We start from the raw sequence: 12,570 nt of genomic DNA, 5'->3' as shown, positions 1-12,570 counted from the left end.
AGTTCTTCCGTTTTACTCGCAGTACTTAATGGTCTGGAAGGGAGCTAGCAGAAATTCTGCAATCACGATTCATGACGCCATTGATAAAGAAAACACAAAGATTGCTACAACAGACATTACTGAAGGTTAGTATAGGATAGTATTTTACATTGTGGTTTCAAGAAATTATATATCCATACCATTATGTTGTCTCCCAGAAGTTTTGCATGTATTAGAAGTCTAAAATTCATAATGGATGTCAACAAAAAAACTAGAACTCAAAAGAAAATATACAATGAGCGTAAACCTATGCCATATTACAAAGTAAAAGCTACCTTTTTATAACACATCCTGGAAATTGTTCATTGTACGCTGTAGTCTTGATCAGTAACTAGGAAAACATTCTCATAACTACAATATCAAAATTGTGACTTACTATATTGATGATAGGGATGAGAAAAAACCAGAATTGTGGCAAAACCGCACCAAACCAAAGTTATTACATCGTTTTACGTAACAAATATAAGATGTTCTTAATACTGTAATATACTTTACTGAATTTCCTTGTATGAAATATATTTCATCTATAGGTATGTAAACATGTTTCCTTTTGTTAAAATATATGTCTATATATACGATATTTAGTTGACCTTGATTTTCTCTTACAGTTTATTACAAATCCTTTTCAGATACTGTTATCTGTTGTTCATATCTGGTACATTTGTAGCGAATAGCTCCCGATAAATGTGCTGATTTATTTTTATGCTGTCATCAATTTTCGCACGAAGCACTAAATTTCAATATTTTGTGATTTGCTGCGCAATGCAACCCCTTAAATCCATGTCCAATAATTTTTAGTTTTTCCAGAAAATAAAAGTAAGATAAATTATGCAACAGATGACAAAACATAATGTGTATCATTTGGTTAAATTTGTTCAAGCCTCTACCTGATACCTATGTTTATGATTTTGGTTCATTTTAATATGATGTGTATGGTTCATCTTTATTTCCTACCTATGGCAGATGAGATCTATTACTGCATCACGCATAATTTGAGGTTTTTCTATTGATTATACTCAGGTAATGAGGAAAATAATGGTCAAATATTTGACAAACAATTGGAGACACTTATGATCAAGGAAAATAATGGTCAAATATCTGACAAACAATTGGAGGCACTTATGAAAGATCTACGCGAGACATGTATTTTAGCTGCAACACCTCAACCTGCCATAATATGTGAAGAGGATCCCAAGTGGAATAATTTACTTTCAGGAGGGGTAGAAAAAGGCCCTTACTCGCTCAGAAGCCTAAAGGGCGTGCATGACATTTCTTCTACCTCTTCACAGTACATAAAGGTATGGAATGAAGGTGAAAGCAAAGAAACTGTGATAACATTACCTAATGCATTGAAATTACTTTCTCAGAAGTGAGGGGTACATGCACTATTATATTATGGACCAATTGGACTGTAAAACAAAGTTGGTGAAAGGAGATAAAGATGGAGAGTCTGTGTATTCAATTAGTCATTTTTGAAGTTATGAGGTAAGCAATAGTATATTTTGATGCTCTTTGCGGAAGATTAGAAGAAGTTGGTTTGATGGAACTATAGAAAAATTATTATGATATTTTAGATATTTTTTTTAGAAATAAAAACTTCATTTGACATTCATATTTCTATTGGTGAATTGTAAACATTTATGTGACTACTTTTAAATATTTTTATTCAGCTATTTTATTCAATATTAAAATTTCTGTTATATGTTCTTTTCATTGCAATTGTTAACACCAAAAATTAGTAGACTTTATACGAGAGAGATTCTTTATCTAAGCTTCAATTAAATGATTTCTGTTTATTTTTCGAAACACTTCTTGTTAATTTTTTATTTTAATATTAGGTTAGAGGCCCTAATTTAACTCAATATAAATCATTGCGGTCCTATATTGATCTCACTAGAAATTTGGGTCAAAGTTGATTATCTGTGTTGTTGAGAGTGTGTTAGAAAATTGGCCCAAAATGCTGCCTAGATACAAAGTTTAGATGAGTGTTGTGTAGATACGTGAGAGCATCTGATGTGCTGCGCAAATACGCAGTTAACAACCCATAAAAAACATACATGAAAATGGAGTGACCTTGTCAATTGTCATGACACTCCTCCATCCATTAAATGTTTAAACGGTTCAACCAAATTCATCTTACATCTCTAACCCTCACAAACTCATCACACCCCAATTTTCTCTCAAAATGATCCGTACTCTTAAAACTCACAAAGTCATGTTATTATCATGATAGAGAGAGAAAATGACAGAAATATTGTTGAACCAAATGGTACTTATATTATTTCAGAACTTTAAACTCGCTTTTGATTTGATTGTTCATTATTTATTCCAGTTTTGCACTTATTTATATTTTATATTAGGGTTGTCAAAAAAATTCGAAAAATCCGATATTCGTCCGAAAAATCCGCATCGTATCCGAAAAAAATGAATATTATCCGTATCCGAAACAAAGTGGATATTATCCGTATTCAAATCCGACGATTGCGGATACGGATACGGATATAGGCATATTCGTATCCGATAATATCCGAATCCGAATAAATATTATATATATATATATATAATTTTTTTATATAATTAAAAATTTATTATATTAAATTTATATTGTGTGAACGTGTATATATATACATATATACATATATATATTAAATATTATGTTTATACAAATTTTACAGATATATGTAAAAAATCATATGAGTTCAACAATTTAAAGATAACAATTATATTGAAAAGAGAAATTAAATTAATTTTTTGAAAAAATAAAAAATGATTAAATTATATTACTAAATTTTTATCAATTTTTTTTCAATTTTTAACATAAAAATAAAAATCTGATTGAAAATCGGATTCAAAACCGGATATTATCCGTATTCGGATATTATCCGTCGAATTCGGATTAGGATATTATTGTTTAAATACTTCCGGATTCGGATTCAGATACAGATTTTTAGATTCAGATACGGATATAGCCAGATTTTTATCCGAATTATCCGTTTGATAGCCCTATTTTTATACTTGTGATTAATTCTATCTATATTTATAGGGAGACCATTGATAATAGGATATACTCTTCTATTATATTTCTCTCCTTAGCTTTCTTCCTAAGTTAACATCTGATTAGGTCTCATCATTAAAATCATTAAAATCCTGCTTTCAAGCATCAAACTATACGATTCCGGTCAAAATGACACTACGCCATAAGTGGGCTAGTGTAATGCAAGTGTTACAAGAAGCGTTACATTAGTTAAGAAATTTTTGTTCTATTTTAACACCTCTGAATTAGTGTTACAACAGCTATAAAGCTATAAAACTAGTGTTACACAAAAATGCTGGTGTTGCCGAACATGTAACACCATTACCTGGTGTTACATTAGTTACTTTTTTAATTTTTAATAATATTTATATTACCATAAAATTAGATTTAAAATTAGATTATGTATTATTCATGATTATAAATATCATATATAATATATAATTAATTTTTTTGAATAGAAATACATAAGATATTACTTTAATTTTATATATACTATTTTTTTTAATAATTAGTATGAAAAACTAAAATAAAAAAGTTAAAAATTAAGCACGTTCTACGAGATGAAAAATAATGCGGTATTTTCCCCCCCAAAACAAAAACATACACAATCGATTTACATCCACCTTTCTCTATCTCTATTCCCCCATTTTTCACTGTGATATTCTCTCCCCCTATTTTTCTCTCTCTCTAAATTACATACTTATTATCATAATATATAAGCCCTAATTGGAGAAAGGTAAATGAGTAGCACTAAGATGGGCCGTTGATTTCATCGACAATTCCACTATGCTATCAGGTACTCTTTTCAATTAATCCATATGCTATCTATATTGTTATTGTATTTTTTATTAATTAAATTATGATTTTGTTATCTATTGTTGTTGTAGGATGATTCGACTTTGAGTGAGCAGAAGAGAGATGCAAAAGCTAATTGAAAATCTCAGGTTTGCTTTTTCTGTCCAATTGTTTCGAAATTATTGAATTAGGTTTAGTGTGTTTCGATTAATAGCAAGTAATTAAGATTTGTTGCTAATTTTTGTATATTTTTTAACACTGGATAATGTAGTTTATGTAATCTGGTTTTTTTATGTCGGATTATGTTATGATTAATGTGGTTTGGATTGGTTGGATGGATTTTTGTAGTGGTCCTCTGAGATTTGAGGGGGATCGACCTAAGTTTGGTGACATGGATGGGTATCGTGCTGGCCCAAGAGGACCACCTGGAGAATTTGGTGGTGAGAAGGGTGGAGCTCTAGCTGATTATCAGCCTGCTTTTAGGGTAAATGCCATTTCCTTGTATAGTTTTGGTTTCTGCTAGTTTACTCTTATATGTGATTTTTTATCTATAGTTAATTGTTATGAAGATGTCTATGTTTTTTCCTGTATGCATATACAGTAGGAAGTTGTATTATATATACAGTGTGGTATCATATTTATGCCTTGAAACTGAATTTTGATTATGCATCACTGTTTAACAATCTTAAAGACCATTACATACGCACTTTTATACATCTTGTTTAATTTGTGTTTGTGTTTTCTGTTGATGGAGGAAATTGGTAACAACAAATTTTGAGGTTCGTAGCCGGAATCAAGATCTATGATGATGGTTCTTCGTCGGAAAATGTGAACAACGTTCATCGGGAAACATGAACAGTGTTTGTCGGGAAACATAAACAGTGTTCGTCGGCAAATATGAACAGTGTTTGGTGGTGGTGATTATTGGTGGCTGAGATTGCTTAGGGTTGATGGTGGCTCCTTAAGGCTCTCGCTTTCGACCCCTTACAATTTTCCTACGTATCCCTATTTATAGGGAATCAAGCCAACGTAGTTCTTAGGGAACAAGAAATTTAACGGGCTTAGATCTCTTGTCCCGAGACCCAGTAGGAAACCTATTGCAAACCGCATTCTACTAGCTTTAGGAATGTCCTCCGATGAGGCCCAACCACAAAGGCCCAAGGCTCGTCCGCAGCTTCGAGACTTCACGGATAAGGTATCTCCCTTGCCAAGGATAACCCTCCGCTAACAGCTGTTTCTCTAATTTGTGGACTCAGGCATAGCCGTGGTTCACCCCAAATATTGGACGCATCCTTGTCCCCCGGATAAGGAGCCCGTACCAGATTGCAGGACAAGTGATCACAAGTTTTTGGGTGCAAAGTGCAGGATATTCCGAAGTCTCCCAACAAGGACACCCGTTGACTATAGAGACATAGCTCCCAAAGCACACACCAAAGTTTACCCCACATCCACAATGAGGACACTCATTAACTACAAGAGGAGGCCTTTTGTCCAGGCATATCCCTGGAGGTCTCTGACCATGGACACCGCCTTCCTGTGGTTGCATTATAGGAATGAGTTCTTCAATAGAGTACCTGCAAAAATTATGTTAATAATAATAATCTTCTTCCTCCTTAAAGCATCCAAAGTCCACGTCCAAGCAACATGTCAAAGTTGTATTTCGCGCCAAGTAGAATCTAAGAGTGCGCCCAAACATTTCTGTATGTTGGCGCCACCTTGTGTTATCATCCTTGGATATCTTTAAAGGGCACGCCCTAACTTATTCAATGGTTAGGACTCGCCTTAACTCTGTCCTATAAAAGCCAATGTATGAATCCGTCTAAGTAATCATGTCCAAGGAATCCGTCCAAGAAATCTGTCAATAAATATTTAGGGTTCGCCCTAACTTTTTTAATGGAAAGGGCTTGCCCTGACCCGTCTAAAGGTTTTGGCTCGCCAAGCTGTCCAAGGTTTGGGCTCGCCCTAACTCGTCCAAGGTTGGGGCTCGCCCTAACTCGTCCAAGATTGGGGCTCGCCCTAACTTTGTCCAGGGTTTGGGCGCGCCCTACCTTTTCTAAGGTTTGGGCTCGCCCTAACTCCTCCAAGGTTGGGGCTCGCCCCAACGAGCCCTAACTATTCCAAGGTTTGGGCTCGCCCTAACTCGTCCAAAGTTGGGGCTCGCCCCAACTCGTCCAAGATCGGGGCTCGCCCTAACTCGTGTAAGGTTTCGGCGCGCCCTAACTTTTCCAAGGTTTGGGCTCGCCCTAACTTTTCCAGCAAAAACCCATTTCCTTGGACATTCGTCCTTGGTCATCCGTCCTTGGCTGTCCGTGAAAACCTATTTTCTTGGCGTCCGTCCAAATTGAGTTCTATTGACCCGACTTTGACCCGGATGACTTTCATACCAAATTTTGGCTATAACAACTACTCTCAAATTCCATATATCATTGTTAATGGGATTGGAATTTTAACTTTCTTGGCTTCAAAAAATTTGTACACGTCGTTCTCTAAATAAGACGCACCTATATTGGTTTAGCTTTTAAGGCGCAGTCAAAGAATTTTAACTGATTCATACGTCAATTATGGGATACATATGTACGTACAATTTTTAAACCTAAGCAAAAATCATTTCATTCTTAATCATGAGGGCATGCCCTCCGTATCTTCATCTATGAAGGCGTATCATCGGCTTTTGGCATCTTTCCCACCCCTTTGAGGGAAATTCCTCCGTAAGAAATACATCTAACTCGATAAAGTTTTTAAATTTGGAGGGTGCGCCCTCTATTAAAGGAGCATTTTTATCGACTAGGTTTTTATCTTTCCATAGGATATATAGGATTCATAGATCCATATCTAACGCTTAGGTTGTGCATCAATTTTGGGAAAAGCTGATTAAAAGCCAAGCAACTGATCCAACCCTTATTTTCATTTTTTTGAGGGTGAAGATTATACCACCACTTGATTTTTTGTGGCATATTAGGTGCAAAGCTAGAATTTATTGTAATGTGATTTATTGGATGACAATGTTGAAGATAGAATTAGAATGACAATTTTGACGAGAACAGGGACAAGATCGTTTCAGAATGACAATTTGATGCGGAGAACAAAGATCAGAGTATCGATAGTGCTTGGAAGGTGAGGCAATTCGCATTGATATTTACTAGTAGGCTTACCCCTCTACCTCTTTTGCTCAGGCATCATCAATCTGTTCACTCCTCCACCCAAACCCCCCAACATCACCATCAAAATCACCACAAAATCCAATCTTCATCGCCGGTCATTCAAGAAACTCTTCAGTTTCCTATCCAGGTTCATATTTTATGTTAATTGTTGGATTTTTGATATACCCTTTTGAATTCTTGATGAATCTTGCTGACCCTTTTTGTGATTTGTGTGATTTCAGAAAGTTAGTGGTGGTATCGGAGGAATTGGTATTTGTCATACAATAAATATTGAATTTTTTTCTTCTTGTTCTTACAAGTATGTTCCGTCCCCCTTTAATTTTTTAATGCCAATATGTATGGGATCATGTTTATGTACTAATCGGGTGAATTGGATTTGTGTTTTTAGGAAATTTTGTTTCTGTTTTAGTGAATGTTGGTTTATGTAGTAGTATTTTGACAAACAGAATTTAAAGTTTGGATTTTTTGGTGTTTGCTATTGTATTTTTGTAGAATTTTGAATGTTTATATAGTATGTATTCGGTATGCATGAGCGTTTAGAGTTAATTGGGGATTGTATTTACTGTTTGTATTAAAGGAGTACGGAAAACCAACTGTAAAAGGTTGATTAAGCACTCTTCAAATATAGGCACATCAGCTAGAATATAACTTTATCCTAAACTTAAGAGAAAATTTATGTAAGCTCTTAGATACATAGAACAGTGGAACATCCATCATCGAACTAATCTGCAATTAATCGATATTTGACCTTAAAGTCAGTATGAGGAATCACATATACTCAAAGAAGGGATTCATAGATAATAGGTGATCCAAGGTAGATATGAGCACAAGGACTTCAAAACAAAAACTATTCAATAAACTACAAAATGTAAGCATAAAACTAAATTATATCTTAGATCTATAAACTCATTCTTAACAAAAAAATCTACCGCTAATTATGTTACCAAACTCAATGTCGTGTTCAACAATAAACGGGAACCTTGGCCTGAACAGTTATAAAGGGTACTATAAAGAGTATAGTACTGGCTCTACACTTTTATCTTGTAAGAACAAAGCTGCTTATATTCATAAACTCTAATTTATTTGAGAGATATAATTATGCTATATTGATTTGATTGACGCAATTTCTTTTCTTAATTCAGCAAGCATCATGCCACCTTATGATGATTTAAACAATGATGATGATGGATTTGTTTACTCGTTCTCAAGTAATGAGTTAGACTCTCCACCTCAGGTAACTCCAGTGTTCAGATCATTGGCATACTCTGCTTTTACCGAGTTATTTAACTCCTTTTGTAAACTTGAATTGCTACTTTATCTTTTAAAACTTAGCAATATTTCATGTTTACAGTGTTCTGGTTTCTAACTAATGTTCCTTGCTATTTAAATTTTCCCAAAATTTCAGAGACTTGGTGTGTTAGAGAAACACTATGTAGTGGTGGAGGATAGTGTCATCGGTCTACAGGTCAAGTACTGATTTCAGAGGATTCAACTTTTTTCTTGTGCTAGATACTGTGCTCTAAGGCTATGCAGGAACTCTAGTATCTGAGAAGATTACATTTTACAGCCAAATAGTTGGCAATGCAGTTGAGTAACTAACTCGGTGTTGCATTTCTTATGCAAGATTTTGGAGATGCCATAGCCATATATCCTGACTTGGCTGATGTCGGGTATGACTTTTTCACTTTTATATATACGAGAAGCTAATCAGTCTCCTGTGTTGAATTGATAGTTTTCTGACGAGTATATTTTTTAAGAACCTTATCTATCTTCTTCCGATATATAAGAGACGATTACTATCCATTTTTAAAATCTTGTCATTTTTCAGAAAATTTGTTTGTCATATTATTTAGGACAACCAGTGATCTTAGTGCTCAAGCTATATTAAAATAACAATCGCTTTAATGTGCCTGTTCACTAATTTAATCATTTGTATTTTTCACTAGATCCACCAAGGAAAAGCAGGTAAATGATATTTATTCTCTAACATTTGCTTAATGTTAATTCAGTTTGTGATGCAGTTGACTAACTAATAAGACATTACTTCTGATAAGAAAGTTACTAGATTTGCAAGAAAATCTTGGAAACATGTCAAGCAAAGTATAAGAAGAGTCAGACATAAGGTATGTCCTTGAGATGGCCGAGTATAGTTTTAATATTCTACCAAAGGTATGGGAATGTGTTTCATTAAACAACTAAAGCACAAATTATGCTGCAACACGAAACTGTTGTTGGCCCTTGTCAGGATAGTTATAAATGTATGAGATAGCTTTGTCATTGTTACGAGGAGTCTGTGTTTACTGTAAATAATGTTTGCCTATCTGAGGTATTTAAGTGGATTAAGGTTCCTTAGCAAAAAGGAAGTGGATTGAAGTTTACAATTGTTATTCCAAGTCATCATGACATGATATATTGTTTGCTTTTCTATTAATTGCCGGTGCTAGCAGAAATTTGTTTCTTTTACCCATATTGCAAGCTGAATGTTAAAGTGAATTTAGTGCAACTTTTCTTTGAGCAATAGTAAATAGTAATTCTGTTTATGGAGAGTGTACATGTGTGGTTTAAGTGAACTCGGCTCGGCTCGGCTCAGCTCATTTCCTTAAATGAGCCGATCGCAAACAAGAAAATAAGCACTGATATATATAACTTAGCCATATATAGTAAATTATATTATCAGCATCACTGGGTTGTGGTGAGCAATCCAGGTTTATCCACCCTTATTAATTATTTAGAATAATTGTGTATTTTTTCTAAAAATCATGACTAGGCTGGAATAAGTACATTTTTAAGTATGTAATTACCCTACTGAAATATCTTCAATATTAAATAGTCTGATTTTTAATTACTTAAGTTGCATTGTTACTAATGGTGATAGTAATTTTACAGGGGCTGGGTTTTCATCAAAAAGAACATACATGTTTGGAAAAACTTTCTATACAGGTACAAGTAAATCAATATATCTATTAACGATTCTCATAAAAAATATTTCTCATAATTTTTTATATCACACTATCATAAAACTATATATTCGTGTAGGTTCTTAGCTGAAGCTTATAGTCCGCTCGTCCAGTGCATTGCTCAAGAGTTGTTAACATGTTTGTTCATTCAAGAATGGATGTATTTAGCTTCACAAAATGTAATTTATTAGTTTGGTATTTGTTTGTATTAGGACTGTTGTTTAATAGAGCATATCTGGTACACGAATTGTCCTCTAAACAGAGGATGTATCTCAAATTTTATAAAATTAACTTTTACATTTTCATATTGTGGTATAATTTCTTTATATATTGTAGGGTTACATTAATGAAACCTACTATTGCACAATAAAAATACACCACTGTTACATTACACAAGTAGAGTGTTACATTAGACTATGTGGGGACCCATATTGGGACCCACTTTTGAAAAATAATTCCCTAATGTAACATTTATAAAAAGTTACAATTGGCAATGCATCGTGGACTATTGTAATACCTTTAGTCCTATTATAATAGGTAGCCAAATTGTTACAATAGGTGGTATGATGTAATGCTCGCAAGTGCAACACCCCTTACTGTTATAATAGGTCTATTGTAATGCTTTTCGGGCCTATTGTAACAGTAGAAAGTCATTACATCAGGCCATCTATGGCGTAGTGTGATGCTTATTCTGTTTGCACGTTATTTAATTTTCAAACATGAAGATAATCTTTTTTTTAGATCAACTCTTTTTAATTTCGCTTGTTTATCCAAAAAAATTAATATTGACAATTTATTCCTCTTGCCTGATACCCCACTTATTGCTCTATTTGAATGAAGGGTAGATCGCTAGTTCAAGGAAGGTTATGAAATAGTTCTAAACAAAAGTTCTCATATGAAGATATTTAAAAGAGAAACTTTAAGATTTTTATTAATCAAAGACTTCTTTATTGGAAGTTCCACCAACTTACTGCCAGTACTTTTATCTGGAAGCATTTACTAGTGTTCGGCCGGTTTCCAGGACTCAGGATGTTTGAAAAATACTGCATTTCTTTACTACTTTCCTATAGTTTATGGGGGCGTTTGGATTGTGGCGTGGAATCGGAATTGAATATGTGAATGAGGTAAATAAGACTGGGAATAATATCGAATCCTAAGGGATGGTGAGGGTATGATTTACCCACATTGAGCGAATGAGCTTCCCATTCGATATATCAAAATTACTAATCCAAACACTATAATTCATGGGATTGAGGTTTCAATTTACGTTAACCGGACTCATTAACCATGAACCTAACGGCTGTAATCGCAGTGAACATATCAGAATTCTTGAAATCCCAACACAGTTGAGGTGAGGTTAAGTAAGGGGTACAATGCACTAGGAGCAAATTTTCTAGCAAAAAGATGACAAAGAGGAGTCCAATCCCCATTATATTCACAGAGCAACCCACTATTCCTTATATATTGCATGAAAGTTTCCGTAATATTTTCTACTGTAAATGTTGCAGGGTGTGGTCCTCCTAATGTCCAATCAACATATGTCACTGATCGATTCGAATTACAAGTTCCGTAAAACATGTGAACATAAGTTGGAAGGTAATGTTCATCTGGATAACAAGCAGGGAGATAATACTTCTTGAACAGTGCGTAGTACTTTGTATCCGACACAACTTTTGTAGCAAGATCACGGTTAATTTCAAGCCATTGAGACCCTTTCCGCCAGTCCTCAAGCTGAATATCAGGCTGTATTTTGGAGCTGTAACGCCCACGCCCATAGCGGGAGGGATCATTGAATGACTGCATAAAACTCTGTTCGGATCCAATGAGGTACCTATAGACAGTTGGAAAGTTGTAAACTGGTATACAACTCTCAGACAGAAGAACAAATCGCTCGTTGGAGAAGTCTAGAAGAGCGTTGGCCAGAAGACGCCTTTCTGCTCCGGTTAGAGATGCAATTTCCCACTCGACTTTCTGAGAGGAGACACAGTTGAAGAGACGTTTAATAACAAACTCTAATGAGTTCAAATTCACAATTTTTAAAGTCTAAAGATTTCTTGCATTAGTGATGCGTCTCAACATAACTTTTGCAATGCAAGCCGGTAGCCTAAAATTTTTTAAACATGAAAAAGTAACAAATTTTATATCCTGAAACAAACTGATGAAGCAAACTAATCATACCTCACTAGGAATTATGGCGACCATAGAAAACAGAGGTATTGCTCACATTATGCTAGAAATGGCCCGTGCCTCGCAAGGGCTATTATGCTAGTATTATTTGTACACAACTCAAGTTTTCAGGTTCAAATCCCACCAGCAGCAAAAAATTATATTATTATTTATACACGACTCAAATTCCCAGTTTCGAATTTTGCTAACAACAAACTTTTATATTATCATTTATAAACATACTAATAAAGTTAATATTTCAAATCTCATCCTTCATACACTATATAATCTTAACTGAAAATATAATTTTATTATAATTTTAAGAATATAAATATTAAAACTATAAAATTTATAAAATATTAACGAGTATCCGTATATCGCACGGGTTATAAAGTTAGTTTGACATAATTCATGGAAT

General features: G+C 34.2%; 1 protein-coding gene across 1 annotated transcript in view; it reads right to left on the bottom strand.

The window, feature by feature from the left end:
• Positions 1–11,306: 11,306 nt before the first annotated feature.
• Positions 11,307–12,570, bottom strand: part of LOC141706930 (glycosyltransferase BC10-like) — a 99,325-nt gene continuing 98,061 nt past the window's right edge. The window contains exons 3-4 of the mRNA XM_074509829.1: positions 12,180–12,216; positions 11,307–11,971 (exon numbers count right to left, since the gene is read on the bottom strand). Coding sequence (XP_074365930.1) covers positions 11,307–11,971; positions 12,180–12,216 — 702 coding nt within the window. The remainder of the gene's footprint in view (positions 11,972–12,179; positions 12,217–12,570) is intronic.

The sequence above is a fragment of the Apium graveolens genome, chromosome 1, assembly GCF_009905375.1.
Source record: "Apium graveolens cultivar Ventura chromosome 1, ASM990537v1, whole genome shotgun sequence".
In the NCBI taxonomy this organism is placed as follows: Eukaryota; Viridiplantae; Streptophyta; class Magnoliopsida; order Apiales; family Apiaceae; genus Apium; species Apium graveolens.
The sequence above is the reverse complement of the archived record's forward strand: the minus strand, read 5'-3'. Positions and strand labels throughout refer to the sequence as shown.